The sequence below is a fragment of the Colletotrichum scovillei genome (genome assembly GCF_011075155.1).
Source record: "Colletotrichum scovillei strain TJNH1 chromosome Unknown Contig00006, whole genome shotgun sequence".
In the NCBI taxonomy this organism is placed as follows: Eukaryota; Fungi; Ascomycota; class Sordariomycetes; order Glomerellales; family Glomerellaceae; genus Colletotrichum; species Colletotrichum scovillei.
Genome location: NW_023336264.1, coordinates 4,286,813 through 4,304,492, shown reverse-complemented (window position 1 = coordinate 4,304,492; position 17,680 = coordinate 4,286,813). Strand labels below are relative to the sequence as shown.

Below are 17,680 nucleotides of genomic sequence, written 5' to 3'. Positions count from 1 at the left end.
CCCTTGGGGCTTGGGGGGTGAGGCGACGCGCCTCATCTGGCTTGACCCCTGACCAAGCCCACACCACCTCGCCCGTCCGAGATCCGACGAACGGCCCATAGAAGTTGAGAAAACCTTCCATTCCTTCGCCTGCGGATACAGGGCTTATGTGCTACTGCAGGTTTCTCAAGCTAAAGCAGAGATCCTCGTCATGCATTCGAAAAGAAACTAACGTTCCTTCTAGAAGGGCAACACACAGCACGCTTCGCTCTCCGAGATGCCGCCGGTAACCGTTCATCACCCCACGTGGGAGAGCACAGGGTTATTACGTTGACATTGCCTAAGGGTCACCCTGTAGTTGCTTGTATCCAGCGACTGGACCGTGGAAGAGGAGAGCTTTCTCTCGTTATCACAGGTGTCCGGGAACGGAATTCCGGAGCCCATCAGCACGGGCACTCGCGTCCTTCAGATGGCATAGATAAGAGAATCGGGAGGGCGGAAATCTCTTTCCCTCTAAGATAGATTCCGCTCACTGTCCGTAGGGTTTGGGCCTTCCCGTCGACTCACTCTCTACCTCTCGCGTTCGTACTGCAGGAAACGGAGTTCAGCTCTCTACGGGCTGCAGCAACACAAACCCGCTTTGCTTGTTCAAGCTCTTCGTTGCCCACACATTACCCTGCTTGTACTACGGCTCCCGTGTTCCCCTGCTCCTTGTGAACCCCCCTGAACCAGCAGACAACCTCCGGTAGTGGGAGTCCCCCCCACGACCGTCATGCAGCATAAAACTCTTCTCGGCGGGAAGTTCTGGGACCATATGCAACCTGATGACGCCTCATTACGTCTTTTCTTCGTGATGGGCTTGGTGGTCCAACGGGTCTCGTTGTATGCCGCGCGGAGGAGCACATTTTCTCTGTTGGCTTGGAATTCCAAGTACAGATTTACTTCCGTGTATGCGTCGCGGCCGGATGATGTGAAGAAGAAGAAGAAAGGCTTAGTAGCTTAGATTCTGGACCCCCAGCACCTCCGCTTGCTTCCTGGCGCTGTGTGTCTGTTGTCACCTTGAGCCGAAACCTAAAGCGCGGAATACAGATCAGGGTCATGTCTGGGAGACGCTGCTTGTGTGGGGAGATTCATGCAGTCTTCGGTGAGGTATTGTTCGCTGCCTCCAGGCCCTATTGCCTCTACAAGCAACGAGTCGGCTGAAAGCGACATCCCATCTCGCCAATGGGCGCGCCGTTGTTTGCATACTGTAGCGGTTGGTTATGTACGATCGGAAGATGCAACGAGGAATTAGCTTGGTCAACCTCGGACAGCGACTCAAAGCTACGGATGCTGCTCCTTGGTGACGGCGTGGGCTCACAGGCTCAATATCAGCCCCTGGACACACTTCAAGGTACATCAGAGTCGCCCAAGAATAGCTTCCATCTCGGCGTTCCTCTCTCATGAGCGATCGTCTCATCGGCATAGGCTATTCCTCAGGCCCGTCCCTAGCTCCCGATCACTCAACGGCACAAAGTGACGCCCACCGCCGCGCTGCGTTGCCCGATACCCCTTATCCGGGGGATCTGACCGCAATTCCTTATCATGGCCCAGCAAAGACCCGTCCTGTTTCCTGCTATCATGAAGATGCACAATGGGGACTCCGGGGTGGGATCTCCGTAGATTTGCTGAAGTCAGATCATCCAGTCAATGTGTTCTTCGCCGTCGCCTATCGACAGCTAAGCCGGCACCTGGCTCAGAATTCCCAATCGTGAACCATTTCTCTTCAATATCTATCCTTAAGACTCTCCTATTTATTGCTTACCAGCATCTGGCATCTGTAGGTTGTCTTTTCGCTATGAATTGGCCTGGGATGACCAGAGAGTACCTGCCCACGCAGTCTCCTCACCTCTGTTTCATAAGCTCGCCCAGGCTATCAATCTGGTCCCCCAAATATACAGATAGACTGTAATTTATCAGCAGAAAGGTGGTATGATAGCCAAATCGCACCTGTATTCGACTGCCACTGGGCTTGCGATCGCTGTCAAAACACGCGGGCGCAAGTTGTGTGTGGTCAGCTTCACAAATGAAACTCTTGCTTCTCTGATGTATCCGTACGTGATAGGAGACTCTTCAAAGTGCCACCTGATGACGATATTGCATACGAAGAAGAGCTAACTGGTGTGTTGGTTCTTCTCGAATTTCACTCGAGACGCCCACCAGAAGGTTAATAAGAGCCACTTTTCACAACCCAAATGAGCCCTTTCTTTACTTCAACCCTTCAAGAAGGGTCTCTGTGGGCACTTTTTCTCATTTTCTCTAAAAATTTGGTTGATGGGAGAGTAACGCTCGTCACGGCGGCTGTTGTGTGCTTCCACGCTCACACATCGCCCAGCAATGCGTTCTGGCTCTCATTTCAACATAGCACAGTACTAAACCCTGCCATTCCAGCCCAAAGAGCTCTAGAAGCTGCGTTTCAAAGCGTGGTGGACGAGGAATGAAATGCAGGCCTTCGTCTTAAGCTCGTGGGGTGTCGACACCCAGCAGGGCGTGGGCTATTCGCACCCTCTGATACGCATTAGCCAACATAAACACTCGCAGAGTCTTACCACAAGACTCAGTAGATTACTTTTTCTTGGGTGAGAAGCCGAGAGCATATTTCTAGGCGTGCAAAGGAGCTGACGGTGGCCAGGGCTGGGTGGATAGAGATTTCACATCCTTATCAGCTTGCTCGACTCAAGCTTTAGATTACCCCTGATAAGCCAAGTCCCTCCGGTGGCTTGCTCGCGTTACCTTGATCATAGCAGAAATAGCCACTTACACGCAGCTTATGTTCTCTTGGATTAAACCAAGTACCTGGAAGACGTTTGTCTTCACGGTACTTATATCACGACCAGGGCCATCCCGCCAGGCTCGGCGGCAGCCAAGTATTGTTGTGGCTGGAAGCTGGACACTTCGCACTTGATTGCATCCCTATTAGCTGTAATACATGACTCCTCTAAGTGAAGTTGGCTCAGTGCTTTTCCAAGTACTTACATCTTTATCTTTCGAACTGAGTACTTTGTCTACTCAGGTCTTTAAGGATATTCGTTCACGAACGTACCCGAAAAAGCACGGCGAGACAGGTCATAACAAAAACAGTGACGATCAGAGGGGACTGGCAGCTTATCTTGGCACCTGATCGACGGTCGCTGTAGGCGTAAGGGGTCTTCATCGCCAGTCCACAATCGTTCTCGGAGCCTTGTCGCCCGAATGCCATCAAGCAGAGCCGGATGTTTCACACATAGATGCAAAATTCACTTTTTGAAACTCATCTTCGCTAAAGTCTAGAGTCGAAAAGAATACAACAAAACCAACTCATCAATTCTGATTGCAATTCTTGTAGTCATAGTCCAACACTCCAAGTCTCAGTCCTTCTTCCCACTGTTATCCATCCGTGACATTTCAGTAGCAGTAGCAACACCCTGCCCAATACGACCCTCGGGCAACTCGTTCATCGCATCCTCCTCCTTATCCAAATCCCTGAACTGGAACCAGAAGATCACACCCGCCACGCCAGCCAGCACAGCCACGATGCCGTAGTTCCATACCAGATACGGGTCAGTACTCAACGGCGTGAAAGCCTGCCCTAGCGCCGCGGAGATGGCCGACATGAAGAGCGCCACAGCCTGGACCATGGACCGCATGTTTTTGGGCGCCTTGCTGAAAGCGTACTCGAGGCTGGTGATGCTGGCAAAGATCTCGGATAGGGCGATGAGCACGTAGGCACCTGTCTGGGCCCAGACGAGAATGTCGACGGGAGGGCAGGGGTCGCCGTTGGGTAGGGTACCCGAGGCGAACTGGCCGCAGGCGGAGCGCTTGTAGATGTAGTACTGCAGCACGCAGGCCCAGACCATGGCCATGGCGCCGGTGAAGAAGCCAAAAGCGATCTTCTTGATGGGCGTGAAGGGAATCCTGAGCTTGCGGAGGGTCGGATAGAGCACTAGGTCGCAAAGCGGGATGAAGAGAATGAGGGCTATGGGGTCGAGATTGGAGAGGATGTCGTTGGGAAGGCCGTTGAGCTGCATCGTGGCGGCTTGGGAGACTAGATTGTTGTTCACTTGTTGGGGTTAGATGAGGGTGATAACCTACGAATGGAGGGAGGGCAAGATTTGAGGCTTACATTGATTGTACGAGAGCCAGTAGATGGGATACCATGAAAAGACGGCACAAGCTGCGAAACCGCGACGCCTGCAGAGGTTAGTAACGAGTCATCCCAAGTGCGCCGAAGCAATACTTACAACTCTTCGACCCAGGCGTCGTCAAAGGTCATCCACTTTGGCCGAGTCGCATCGGAGAAGTTAGAAGGCTTGACCCTCTCCCAGAAGGTCCCGTCATGCATGTTCCTCCAAGTCTTGACAGGGTTAATCGACCATCTACCCTTCTGAGCAAAGAGAAACGTCCGCAGAGCCGGTCCCAGAACCGAGCCCGTCGGGGGCTGATCGCGATATCTACCCTTTCCCCACCACATGACCAGGGGGCACAGCGCTAACATGCAGGTCGGCAGCGTGAAGCTCAGCCAGAAACCGACGTACTTCTCGGCGTAGACCATGGAGATCTGGCCGACCAGAGCGCCAATGTTGATGAACATGTAGAACCAGTTGTAGACCCTGTTGATGGTGATGGCAGGGTCGACAATGACCTTCTCCCCTGTCGGGAGCGTTCGTACGGTTAAGTGATCAATCTCGAGCTGCTCCGCGATTAAGGGACTGACGTTGGGTTTGAAACCTCCCGTGGCAAAACCAATCGTTCTAGCTAGAGTTAGCTCGATGGTGATCCGGAACGGCAGCCAGAATACCACTTACATCATGCCTACGAGCAGTGCCGATAGCGAGTTTCCGGCTGGCTTGGTGATTACGGGTGGGATAGCGGCGGTGATAAGAATCAAGTGGCCTACGAGGTCAACAGCGATGGAGATGCAGATGGTCTTGTACCGCCCCCAGTACTTGTCGGCGACCCAGGCACCGAATAAGGGCATGAAGTACTGCCAGAATTGGTTAAAGGTCGTGATGCCCGTTGACGCCTGCTGGCCCATACCAAGCGCACCGGGTTGGCCATTGGGTGCGGCGCCGGTCGTCGAGCCTGCTGGGAGAGGTTGTTGGATGAAGTTGGTGACTGGGGTCGGTCAGTATTCCTCGGACCGGTATGACCTTCACTTGTTCGCAAAACATACACTTTCAATGTTAGTTTCTTCCGTAAAGCGGAGAACTCGAGTCTACTCACGACAATAACGGAGCCGTAGTACGAGAAGCGCTCGCACAGCTCGACAAAGGCGATGGTGAAGAGCTTGAAGGGAATGTGGTCCGAAACTCTCCTCAGAGTCTGCAACTCTTCGTCGGTCGGCGCATCTGGCCGCGGCTGGATACCCCTCTTCTCGTCGAGAGATACGTCTTCATAGTACTTCATGTCGTATGAACCCTCTCTAAGCTGAGACTCAGAGAGGGACTGTTCAATAGTATCCCCAGCTGGCATCGTGTTTTGGTTTCTCTGATGTCAAATCAGACGTAGAAGCTGTGATCGTCACAGGAGAGTAGTCGTACGGAGAGATAAGAAGACGTTGGGTGGCCTTCCGCATTTATGGTCTTGGCTCTTCCGGTCCGATACGTGAAACACGATTGAAGGAGCCGTGAAGGACACAGGGATCAAGACGGGAAGGGACCCTCGTTATCTTGGGGAAAGAATGGTAAGGATTGGCTCTTGATAAGGTAGAAGGCGAACAAGCAGGGATACTCAGGCTATGATAAAACCAAGAAAGAACGGACGGGCTCGTAGCAGATCGTGGGGGAGGGGGAAGGAAACACTACACGGAGCGGCAGCGGACTTGGGGCGAGCAGGCCTGAGCTCAGGGGGCAAGTGTAAGAGAAGTACAGACGAGATGGAAACCAGATTGGCGGATGTTGAACCTTCGCGCGCGTCTTCTCCTTTGCGTATCTACTGTAGGAAATGTGTCAAGAAAGAATAGTATTATAGTTGTTTTAGTAATCAAGCTGATTGATCTTGATATATGTACGTGATTATCGTTGTCTTCGGCTGCGAATCATTCAACATACCAAACCCTGAGACGTGCTTTAGCTGTACGGTCGATTAGACTTGACACCTAAACATTCGAGAAAAGGATATCTTTAGGCGTCAAGTCTAGTGACCTCCGAATCGGCAATCACCCGAATGGTCGGGTGTGGCCAAACCGGGCCATCCCAAGTGCCAGTGCTTCGTCGACGACAACTACGCGATGACTGTTCTGCGCCGGTCTGCTACAATGCCCGCTCTTCATGTCATACAACTTGCAGGCGTACTCGTTGGCTCATAATACGTGAGATGGTGTGAACTCGCGACTATAGGAATATCCACCGGGCGGGATGGGTTATAATTTGATTCACCTCACACATTCTCCCCACCAGTAAAGGGAAATTTGCCCGGAAGCTTAGACACGGCGTATCCTGTCTCCATCGCCTTTCGAATGACGCCGGCAGTAGAACCTCCAACTGCATAGCCCGAGCTCTAATCGTAGTAAAGAATTTGGGAGCCAGAGATTGCGCAGTACCCCGAGTCACTGGCGGCCTATCAGCGGACAATGTGGCCGTCAGACGCCTAGGTTAAGTGACCATACGGTGCGCGTATTTTGTTCCGACTCAGGGAAAAGATGCATCATACGAGAAATGGCAACGATTGGAAGCGTGTCATCAGGCGACAATCTCACGCCCTCTGTTCAACGTTTCGCTATCCAAAAGAAGAAGAGGTCATCATTGACGTTTTCCAGGCGGCTCCACTCTGGGCCGGCGCCGGCGCTAACTCCGGCTCGGCAGGAACGGGGGCCGTATATGTGGAGTCGCGTTACATTGGGGAATTGGCACTTCTCTGATGCGGATGGCTCAGGGGGCAGATATCGGAATGTCCGGGTGGATGAGAAAAGCTCGGAGACGTTTGCTCGGAAAATTCTTGGTCTCACGCTCCGTCTGTTTAGCTACCTAGCAAGACAAGGATGTCTCACACGCAGATTCATCCTCAGAGATGCGCAGGAGAATGATAGTCATTGGTTCGCGCAATTGATGCATGTCTCTCACTTGCAAACAAAGTATCTCAACCGACGGCGCATATGGATACAAACGTAGCGGCAATTCTTTTTGAACAAGGAGATGGAATTGTCTTGATGAAAGAAGCGGCCTTGCTGCTCGGTATTATTAAATGTCTATATGAACGTTCGGAACGGCCGAATAGGATATGCAAGAAGAGAGCAGCAGAAAAAACCACTCTATACGCGCTCCATCACTAGGTCCAAAGATTTCCATCTCTTGAACCATCCTACTTTACGCCCATGACTGAGACCTTCCAAGAAGCCCTCCCCATACCTAGACGTTGTCTTCTTTCTAGAACTTGCCCTTGAGCAGGTTGGAAATCATCTCGCGACCGGTGATACGGGTCGTCGTCCACAGGGTGGGGAAGTCGAGGGTGCTGGACAGGCCGTCGGCGAAGCCAAAGAAGAGCATGGGCGGGATCCAGCCGCGGGCGTACTCGAGCGCGAAGCAGCCCTCGTCCATCTTGTACTGCTTGACGTCGCCGCGGTGCAGGTGGTGGACGGTGCCCTGGGGGTAGACCTCGGGCTCGTACTTGCCGGGGACGTAGGCGAGCTGGGTGCCGTAGAGGATGTTGAAGTAGTCGTCGGCGGTGTGACGGCCCGAGTGGCCCTCGGTTCCGATGGCGGTGCCGAAGACGATGAGGTACTCGGTGATGCCTGGTGGGTTTTTGTTAGTAGACTGCCATCCATTATCTTTAGATTGTTGGAGAGGAGGAGACTCACTGGCGTGAATGATGTACATGGCGCCCATGGCACCACCAGCGTTGTTAAAAACCCATTCCTCGTCGAGGTTGACGTTGGTGGGGTGCAGGCCGTTGAGCTCGGTCACAATGTAGTTGACGACGGAGCGCGTATCGTTTCCATGGGTGGCGATGGCGCGCTTGGAGAGGTCGTGTAGGTGCTCGTGGTCAAAGATGTAGAACTTTTCCAAGTTCTTCTCGAGGAACATGTAGATGGGGGTCAGGAGACCGATCCACAGCGCCAGTGTAAACAGGCGCCCGAGAGACGGCATTGTGATTTGCGCGAAAAGTCTGGAGTAAGACTTGGGTTACCAAAGTGCAAAGAAAGGGGAAGGAATGTAGTGGTCCAATTGACGGACTTGTGTACGGTGGAGGAGAACGGAGAGGGCGCACACGGGAAAGGTGTTTTGCGACGGGAGCACCGGCGAGATGGGTTTAAGAAGGGCTTCGTTGAGCTGCAGTGCCCGTTGTCGCATCGCTTATTGTTTTTGGTTGAGAGATTGGCAGGACCCTGCATTTTGCCCTTTCTGCCATGCGCCACCGCCCCGGAAGCTCAAGTTGCCAGTGGCCTGACGGAGCTTTGATGGTGGGGCTGGCCATGGGTTTTTTGCTGCTTAGCTGCAGCTATCCGGGATGGCGGGGCCGTCGACTGGGCAATTCACTGAGAAAAAAATCGGACTTTCGGGTTTCTGACAAGTGCAATCTCAACCACCGAGCAAACGGAACGGACTTTGATACTCCAGCCTCACATACGGAGCCGAAGGGAAATTCGCGACTGGGGTCAAATCATATCAGACATCTCACTTTCAGCAGTCACATACACACGCATACTCACTCAAGTGTGACAACAGGAACGAACAAGAGCTCCGACCACAGCTAGCTCTCACACGTCATCATCCACCTCAAGATCTCATCATCATGGCCGCGGTTGAGACTCCCCAGACCGCCGTGCCGGGCAAGGTTCTCGGCCCTATCACGCGGTTCGCCGCCGGTCCAGGAACACATGTCTACAACGGTAATGTCGTCGCCTCCCTGCTCGGCGATGTGACCGTCACAGCATCGGCCAAGGCCCCGGCCGGCCTTACGAAGCGCCTCAACCGCATCACACCGCTGTCGCCCGAGGAGCTGGCGACCATCTCCGTGGCACGCAAGGGCGCCAACAAGAAGCGCGAGGTGCTTCCAGACGTGGGCAACATGGTGCTCTGCCGCGTCGTGCGGTTGATGCCGAAGCAGGCTATTGTCACGATCCAGCAGGTTGGCGACACGGTGCTGCAGACGGAGTGGCAGGGTGTCATTCGCTCTCAAGACGTGAGAGCGACGGAGAAGGACAAAGTCAAGATTTATGAAAGCTTCAAGCCTGGTGACGTGGTGCGGGCACAGGTGGTGAGTGGCCTTTGGCAAGACATTGAAATGTGACTTGTGATGGGTAGCTAACTTGATATGTTAGATTTCTCTAGGAGACCAGGCAAACTACTACCTCTCCACCGCTGCCAATGAGCTGGGAGTCATCATGGCCACCAGCGAGGCTGGCAACGACATGGTGCCGGTCAGCTGGAAGGAGTACAAGGACCCGGAGACCGGCATCGGAGAGCCGCGCAAGGTAGCCAAGCCAAACTGATTGGCGCGTTTTCTCATCTACTTGCCTGCCTTTTCACGATGTGCAGGTCAAGCTGTGGAGAGCTTTGCAGCTGGATACGCTCAGACGCTTGAGGTTGCAGAGTATTCTGCACCGCCTCGCGAACGAGGCTGAGGGCTGATGGCTGTTCGTACCCCCTCCTCGCTCGGCAGGGAAGTGCTCTCACGGCGTTTCGAAACGAGAGGGCCAGCATGACGACATGACAGCGAGCTTTTTGAGCAGTTTCAGAGTTCTGGACCGAATCCGAGGGCCGACTTGGCCGGTGCACCAGCGCAGCAAACCAAGAATTACGGCCTTTTACTATCCTTCCTGGTAGCGTCAGCATCAGCAACAGCTGCCGTCAGCAGCAGTGCATGAATTGTTGACGAGAGATGAAAGCATGAGCTCCACTGCCAACCAACGATGCAGTGGCCGTTTGGAAGGGTTGCATGGTCGGCAGAGTGCCCTTTGTGTGCGGATACACTGCAACGACTCAGCACGGGACATGGCGAGGTCAAAGGACTGATTGATGGGCAGTCCGATGTGGGAGCCTTGTTCATGCAAGGGGACGATCAAGAGTTGTCAAAAGGGAACGGAAATTGGGCGCCAGAGACAAAGGACGAGCGAAGGGGGAGGAATTGCCAGGAAATGGTCGTCTACACTCTATAGTCGTCAATCATGACACCTACATGATTAGGATGTCACCAAATTCCCAAGTGTAACCTGTCGTTCCGTTCTCGTTGGGGCATGGACATGAACGGACATTCCGCAATTGGCATTAATTTAAGCAATCAGTCAATTTGGACCAGGAGGAAGAAACATGACTTTGTTTAATCAAAACGGTTGCGGCCCGCAAATAGAAGAGAATGTAAAAGAAATGGCAGCAAATTAAGGCTCAAGCAACAGTCGTACAACCGTTCCCGTCTCTCCCTGCCATCTCGGTTCATGAGTCTTTCAACCGCAAGGAGAGTGCTGGAACAGAAAATGGGGTGGAGCAGTGTCGGCCCCCGTACGGAGTACCTAGGTAAAGCCCAAATTGGGTTTCTTCGCCCAATCGCCCGACGCCGTTTTGTTAGGACCCGCCCGTTTGGGACACTGAAGGACCCCGGTCCACCGTTCCTCCCCAATCATCGTTACCACCCCCGAATTCCCACGAAAGCAAGGAGGCGCAGTTACCGTTCGCGTCGTCAATTTATTCGTGGAAGGAAACGGCATGGAAAGAAAAGGGCAGGTGTGTGTGGTGTCACGTAAGTCTGGTGGCTAAGGTGGCATGTGGGCGGGATTTCAGGCAGATGGGGTTTTCTCTCTGCCATCTTTATTTACTTTTGCGAACCCATACCCTTCAATTGTCTCTTCTTCCCTTCTCTTTGCTTTTCCCTCTTGGTGGACTTATCGATATTCAATATTCCCCATTCGACTACGAACGGATACATCTCACCGAATCTGCGACGATATAACTGCATCCGTACCTTGACTTTTTCTGCCTCCCCAAAGCGCCGCGCTGCTACGAATAAGAGTTCCAAACCACCCCGTGCGAACACTCTATTTTTCCCAGATATAATAGCCCGACATATGATCGTGCGCGGCCACCCACCACTCGCATTTCATCCCCCCTCCTGGCGAACCTTTGGCACCTCGACGTCACACCTTTCAAACTCTCTAGCCCCCCCGCCGCGCTAAAGTAGCCTTTCCTTTCCTCACGCGGGGACTTTGCAACGCCTCGAGCACAACCTAAAAAGAAGCTTGATCTATATCCCCCGCCACCTCTCACGCCTAAGTCGATCGCCCATCTCAGCAATCGATTTTCCCGCGGAAATTCACCGAGGAGTACGAACGACCTCCCAGCTTCATCCTCACCGCGCAGCCGAGAAGAGCGTTTAGAAGGAACAATACACCTAATCCCCTTCCCTCAAGCCATGAGCGCGACAATGACAATGACCGCCGCGCACCCGCCGCTAACACCGCCAACCCTCTCCCTCTCAACCGACCGCTCAGAGCAACATTCATGCCCCTCCTGCGGCGTCGTTCTCGAAGCGCCCCCCGCCCTCCTCGAAGCTCAGTCTCGCATCGCCGACCTCGAAGCCCAGGTCCGCCTCCTCAACCAAAAGGCAGCCGCCGCCGTCGACCGCTGGGCCGACTACGAAGACGAGCTCACACGTCTGCGCATCGCCGCCTCACACCGACCCTCCACCCCCGCTGCCTCTCCCGGCCTCGCCCCCGCGCTGCCTCTCGCTCCCAGTCCCTCGCCCACCCGCACCAGTTTTCTGAGCGGCGGCGCGAATAGGTTGTCGCAACTTCTCAGCCCGCGGGGCATGAAGTCCTCGCCGAACCTGCGCACGCCGTCGCCACCGCCTGACGGCCCAGCATCGACGGAGGATCTGCGGGAGGCACTGGGGAGGGAGCAGAAGATGAGGATGGCGGCGGAGAGCAGGCTGAGCACGACGAGCCAGGAGGTGGAGGAGCTGAGCGTCAGTCTCTTTGAGCAGGCCAACGAGATGGTTGCGACGGAGCGGCGGGCGCGGGCGAAGCTCGAGGAGAGGGTCGAGACGCTGGAGAAGCGGGACAAGGATAAGTTGAGGCGGCTGGATCGGCTCGAGGGCGCCGTGGGCCGGATCGAGAGGGTGAGGTCGCTGTTGGGGGAGATGAATGCTAGGGACGAGAGTGTGAGGGAGGCGGCGGAGCAAAAGAGGGCTTCGCAGCCGTGACGGGAAGAGCCTGCTGGACTTTGGGAATCATGATGGAGTAGGAATGTACGATGCATAGCGGTGCGATATTCACGGGACTTTTTAATGACGATACGACACGAATTACATACTGGGCGGGAGATACTGGGTAAATTTAACGAATCATCATGGACTAGGAAAAAAATCCTGCCGAGGAGGAAGGAGCAAAGCCGAAGTCCGCCCACAGGAATCGAACCTGTGAGCTACAGTTGTAGGTAGCGCTGCACTTCAGGATTAGGGGTAGAACCATCTTAAGCTTCTGGGCAGAAGTCCCCTTTTCAACTGATGGCAGGAAAGGAAGCAAATCGATTGTCATACCTCTAGTATAGTAGGTATTGACGAATATACAATGGTAATACCGGAGATATTGCACATCAGGTCACACGGCCTTAGGATCCGGAGAACACAAATCAAATGATCAAGCTGTTTTAACTGATAAACTTCGTCACCTTCTTATTTATACGGGCAAATGGGCAAATCGAAATGATGTGTCCAACTGTCGGGTCACCCCTCGATCTGCAATGCTTTTCTCGGTCATGCTAAATGAAGCCTCCGTACGCCGTGCCCTTTTCCCAGGCCGTAGCCTCAAAAACTGAAATGTTTTCATAACAAAGCCCTTGTGTCTCTGTGTACGTTGTGTCTCGTCTACCTTATGCGACGCTCAAGCTCTAGTCTTGAATGCCTTCCCATACGTCATCAAACTTTTTTTTGTTAGCTGACTTCGCCTTGGGAGAAGTTTTGGGAGAACCTTTGGGTGACGCCTTGGGAGACTTCTTGGGCGAAGACTCCTTGACATCGCTGGCCTGCTCCGACTTGACAACCTTGGCGGCGGGCGCCTCGTCTCCCGAACTGGAGTTTCTCCTCTTCTTGGACGCGTTGTCGTTCTTCTCGAAGCTCTTGTTCTCCCACTTGCGCTTCCTGTCATCCTTGCGGCCGTGGTTCTGCTGCTGCTTCTGCTGGCCTTGGGCATTCTGTCGCTCGCGTTGCGACTGCGGCGCTCCGTTGGGGTACTTCTCGGTCCATTCAGACAATGCCTTGGCGACCTTAGGTCCCCAGACCTCCTCTCCCTTGAGAACGTCATCGTACTCCAGGCAGCTATCAGTGCGGACCTCAAAGTCGCCCTGTCGGGATCGCTCAAGCTCGGCCATCATACCCGCAGAGTCGACCTTGGCACCCAGATCGTGGCAGAAGCTGCGAACGTAGAATCCAGACGTGACCTTCATGCGGATCCTGGCAGCGGGCGGGCCCTTGTCGGTCCAAGGGAACGGCTCATCCGCAGACGGAGGTGGCGGGATGAGGTTGGAGCCCTTGCCGCCGGGGAGCTGTCCCAAGGCGCCAGACATCAGGGCCGGGTTCTTGGGCGGCTTCTGCTTCTTGGCAGGCTTGTCGCGGATAAGACCGTCCTGGCGCTCCTCAAACTTCTTCTTGACAGTCTCGTGCTCGGAGAGGGCTTTCTCTTCTTCCTTCTCCTCCTCGGGAGTAAGCCGGCGGCCGGAGCCCTGTTGCTTCTCCACTCGCCAGACCTGCTCAGCGAGGTTCTTCTCGGCCGTCTCCGCCTCTTCGGTAGGCCATCTGTAGTTGTGCGTTCCCGGCTCGTACCACTCGACCAATTCGAGCTCGGATACTTCAACATCGCGTCCCACGATTTCTCTAGGGATAGCCTTGCCCTCACGAGCGTACTCGTACAGCGGCTTTCCCTCCATCTTGAGTGCCGAGTACAGAGGAGGGATCTGCTCGAACTTGCCCCTGAAGCTGTCCATCGCCTTCTCGACCTTTTCTTTTGTGATCTCATCGTACGGCCGTCTGCTCAATATTCTACCCACGCGGTCGTAGGTGTCTGTGCTTGCGCCGAATAGTACCACCGTCTCGTAGGTCTTGGTGCAGTCGAGGAATGAGCCGAGTGACTTGGTACCCGATCCGACACCCAGTATGAGCACGCCGGTCGCCAATGGGTCGAGTGTGCCTCCGTGGCCCATCTTTACGCGGGAGTCTTTCTTAACGGCTCGGCGGCGCTTCCACTCTTGCTTGGACTCCTGCATCTTGGCAGCAAGGTCTCTCTCGATCAACGGCTTGAACATGGCTGAGGGGTTCATCTGCTGCTGGCAATCGCGGATCACCTGCGCAGAGCTCATGCCGTACGGCTTGTTGATGGCTGAGTTGGAGATACCACGGTCAGCGTTTGTCGAATCGCATCGCGCGCCTGGAGGCGTCCAAAGAGCAGCAATGGGAAGCAAGGAGGCATCGCTTACCGAAGACGCCTTCGTACACGGTGTCTTTCGCCATCTTCCAGAGATTGGGCGTAATTCTCATTCGCCCGATGTTGAAGGATCTTGGGGGGAAAAAGAGAGAAAGAAACAATGCGGCCGGTGGGGGGGAGGTGCGGCCTTCTCTTTAGCTTTTGCGCTTTCCGTGGATCTTGCGCTTCTCTGCATGCAGTTCTGGGAAATTTTTTAGGAAGGGACGTTCCAGTGATTCTTATCGGCTTATCTATTGGTCCAGGAATGACAGAGCCCCTGTCTGCTGGGCCCGGGGACTAGCAAGTCCCCTGTACAAGCGACGAGTCCCGCTACCTTTCTTCCCAGCTCCAGTGGGGGGAGGAAATGGTGGTCGCCTGCCCCGCATCAGTAACTGTACTTCATACGGTACGCAGGCACAACGTTCCGCGCGCTCCAGCTTTCTTTAATGGATTTGAGAACCGCGTTCGCGTGCTTTCTTCCCACCTACCCACACATCGTCGTTGTGGCCCGGCGCAACTTGCACTATCACCCCGCAACATCTCATTCTTCCCCCACTGGGAAACGCATCCCAAGCCTGATGAACTTGCGCCTAGCACACATTTACGCCTCGTGCACCGAGAACCCCCGCCCTCACCACCTCGAACGATTGCAGCTTTAAACAGGACAATGGCTGGACGGCGGCGACGAACGTCGGATTCGACGACTGGTACCGTCGAACCCGACAGGCGGGCCTATGCTAAAGAACTTAGCATTCTCAAGAGATACGATCCTGTGGAGGGAGACATGCTGCAAACGTTTGTTCTTGAGGATGCCATCGTCTGCGACAAGAAGGGCAATCCCGTTGAGCTCTTTACCGTCAATACCCAGGGCCCATTCACTGTTCGAGGTCGCGTCATCATCGATGGACCGCAGACGGCAAGAGGTCTGGCTTGATCCATGAATACCCATCGCCTCCAATCGCTTACATTACGCAGCCGTAAAACCTTCTATGAAATTAGCCTTGATCGAAACCCACGAATGCACTCGTTACGCTATCGGCGTTAGCGACAATGGCTATGGCGCGTGGGCTGGGGGCGCGGCGGGATGGTACGAAATTCGACCACCATCAGCCGCCTACAAGGCGATATTCGACCACACAATCGAAGGGGTTTCGGTCTACTACACGATTCTAGACATCATCGAGGAGCACGCTGCAGCCAACACGAACAGGAAGGGCCCCAAGAAGAAGAAGGGTGCGGCAATGACCATTGAGACGTTGTTGTTCAAGGTGAGCCTGACGCTGAGAAGAATTTAGCGATCTATGCTGACACAAGTAACAGTATGCAGTAGCCATGGGTGATGGTGCTACTCTTGAGGAGGTGGAGCAGCGCTGCGACGATCATGCATCTTTCCTCATATCCCATTTCTATGAAGAGCCAGAATTCGAATGGACGCCGACGCTCTTTTTCAAATGGATGACAGAGCGACACCCAGTATGTGTAGCTCCACCTCGCTCTGCTGGAGATCCAACTGATCAATTTAGGATATTCATAAGAAAGTCCTTGAGCTCAGGAAGAAGAAGCTAGCGGGTGTTAAGCCTGACCCATCGATACCAGATGAGGCCGAAGCTGTGGTGACACCGACTGTTTCGGACGACCCGCCCGCGCAGAAGGCGTTGTCGAAACGAAAGCAAAGGGGCACACCTGTCGACGATAGCCAGACCGATTCGCACGACTTTGCTCTTTCTGCAAGGGACATGAGGTCCAGATCAAGGGGCAAGACCAAGACGCAGTCGCCCCCCGCCCCCGAACCTTTGGAGGAAGCCATGGCAGTGGACGAGACTCCAGAGGTTCCAACTCAGACGGAACTTGTTAGAACTGTCCATGACCGATCCAACGTGGACGCCCTCCTAGAAGCCATTGACGACATCAAACCCGAAGCTGAGCCGTTGAGTAAAGCAGCGTTCTCCAAAGTGTCATCAAAGTTGTACTACAAGTACAAGGTGAAAGCCTACCTGGGAGCGGCAGACATTCTCAAGTACTATGCGAAAGAGCTGGTTGAACGCCTGGATCAGGATGAGTGGAGAGGGTCTGGTTTCTGGAAAACGCTCGAAGAATCTGCCCAAGGTCCTCGCTTCTCTCTTGAGCACATTCAGCTTGAGCAAATTCCTGAAGCCCTAACGCGGCGGAAGGCGAAGGAAGTATCAAACCCGCGGAATCGTTGGCCGTCACTTCCTGAAGAGGCCCAGGGGAGCACGGATGTTGCAACTCCTCCTCCAAGACGTGTCGGTAGACCGGCCGGAAAGATGTCAGGCCTTCGGCTTGCCGGCACCGGTGGTAAGCGACGATTTGACCCCGGGGACGAGACCCCAGAAAGTGTCTCCCGACAGGTCGCAAAGAGGTTCCATGCCGGTGACGCTTCTGACGAGGATGAAGTCATGAATGATGGCAGCAGCTCTGAAGATGACGAGTCCAGTGTTGATTCTGCAGAATCGCCCACCGCACTAAAGGTCGTTGTGCGAGCAGAGAATATCCCAACAACAATACCTAAAGGACCTAACGGCACTTGGGTCTGTGACGAGGACGACTGCGGGTTTGTCGAACGAAATCCAGAATCAGAAGAAGGACGTATAAGAATCAACGAGCACATGCAGAACGAACACTACCACGAAGACGAGAATCAGGTCCAGCGCATCAACTTGGCTGTGACGGAGGGCGACAAGAACCACCTACCCATAGAGTATGCCTCCCCACTCTCGTCTCCTGAATTTAGATATGCTTGTGTTTCAGACGAGCCACCAGAAGTTTCTCCTTTCTGGGACACAAATCCGAGTGGATATGTTCCAAATAGAGACAGAAAACGGTCCTCGTGGCAGGTCGAATTTAATGTGAACGACACAAATGAGAGCGATATTTTCTCAGGCATCTAGGGCGACCTTGCAGCTGGTTCAGCTGCCATTTGAGATGAGTTTTGCTAACAATCGTCCTAGTCACCTGCTCGAGAAGATCCGCCAAATGGGCCACAAGATCCAAGCGACGGAAGAGTTGGAGATCAATGAGACGGTCGCGCCTCAGCCCATCAAGAGACGGTTGCTCACTTGAACGGGCAATTGCTCATGATGCTTCGACGCAGTCAGGGGTTGCTTACGGCGAGACGAGATTTGAGGACAGAAACACAATTGGCTTATTTGCATGGACTTGGCGTTCAGGGGAGGTTCAGGAGGCATCTTCAGCACGGCATAAGCTGATGGCGTTGGTTAGAGAGAGATCACACGGATTGGCTCATGACGGTGACGTACATTATTATCAGCCCGAGGT

At 54.1% G+C, this 17,680-nt stretch overlaps 6 protein-coding genes across 6 annotated transcripts; 3 read left to right on the top strand and 3 right to left on the bottom strand.

Moving 5' to 3' along the window:
* Nucleotides 1-3,365: 3,365 nt before the first annotated feature.
* Nucleotides 3,366-5,469, bottom strand: HER10_EVM0005899 (POT family protein; the record flags this gene model as incomplete). Its single annotated transcript, XM_035475501.1, has 5 exons — nt 3,366-4,057; nt 4,121-4,188; nt 4,239-4,748; nt 4,803-5,112; nt 5,217-5,469. The coding sequence occupies 5 exons, from the start codon at nt 5,467-5,469 to the stop codon at nt 3,366-3,368; spliced, it is 1,833 nt and encodes a 610-aa protein (XP_035332694.1).
* Nucleotides 5,470-7,154: 1,685 nt separating this feature from the next.
* On the bottom strand, nt 7,155-8,275 carry HER10_EVM0012963 (C-8 sterol isomerase). Its single transcript, XM_035482337.1, has 2 exons — nt 7,793-8,275; nt 7,155-7,726 (listed from the first exon to the last, which is right to left on the bottom strand). The coding sequence occupies exons 1-2, from the start codon at nt 8,079-8,081 to the stop codon at nt 7,362-7,364; spliced, it is 654 nt and encodes a 217-aa protein (XP_035333568.1). The 5' UTR covers nt 8,082-8,275; the 3' UTR covers nt 7,155-7,361.
* Nucleotides 8,276-8,477: 202 nt separating this feature from the next.
* HER10_EVM0010005 (exosome component EXOSC1/CSL4) lies at nt 8,478-10,238 on the top strand. Its single transcript, XM_035479475.1, has 2 exons — nt 8,478-9,192; nt 9,257-10,238. Exons 1-2 carry the CDS (start codon nt 8,728-8,730, stop codon nt 9,425-9,427), a joined length of 636 nt encoding a protein of 211 aa, XP_035333185.1. The 5' UTR covers nt 8,478-8,727; the 3' UTR covers nt 9,428-10,238.
* A 521-nt stretch (nt 10,239-10,759) lies between these two features.
* On the top strand, nt 10,760-12,353 carry HER10_EVM0002244 (ribosomal protein L32). The gene has a single exon (XM_035471964.1). The coding sequence runs from the start codon at nt 11,341-11,343 to the stop codon at nt 12,127-12,129; it is 789 nt and encodes a 262-aa protein (XP_035332256.1). The 5' UTR covers nt 10,760-11,340; the 3' UTR covers nt 12,130-12,353.
* A 323-nt stretch (nt 12,354-12,676) lies between these two features.
* Nucleotides 12,677-14,477, bottom strand: HER10_EVM0002046 (TruB family pseudouridylate synthase). The gene is made up of 3 exons (XM_035471773.1): nt 14,397-14,477; nt 12,896-14,299; nt 12,677-12,848 (listed from the first exon to the last, which is right to left on the bottom strand). The coding sequence occupies exons 1-3, from the start codon at nt 14,455-14,457 to the stop codon at nt 12,844-12,846; spliced, it is 1,470 nt and encodes a 489-aa protein (XP_035332233.1). The 5' UTR covers nt 14,458-14,477; the 3' UTR covers nt 12,677-12,843.
* A 244-nt stretch (nt 14,478-14,721) lies between these two features.
* Nucleotides 14,722-17,679, top strand: HER10_EVM0000226 (uncharacterized protein). Its single transcript, XM_035470019.1, has 5 exons — nt 14,722-15,306; nt 15,359-15,651; nt 15,704-15,856; nt 15,907-17,102; nt 17,353-17,679. The coding sequence occupies exons 1-5, from the start codon at nt 14,748-14,750 to the stop codon at nt 17,462-17,464; spliced, it is 2,313 nt and encodes a 770-aa protein (XP_035332013.1). The 5' UTR covers nt 14,722-14,747; the 3' UTR covers nt 17,465-17,679.
* The last annotated feature ends 1 nt before the right edge of the window (nt 17,680 follows it).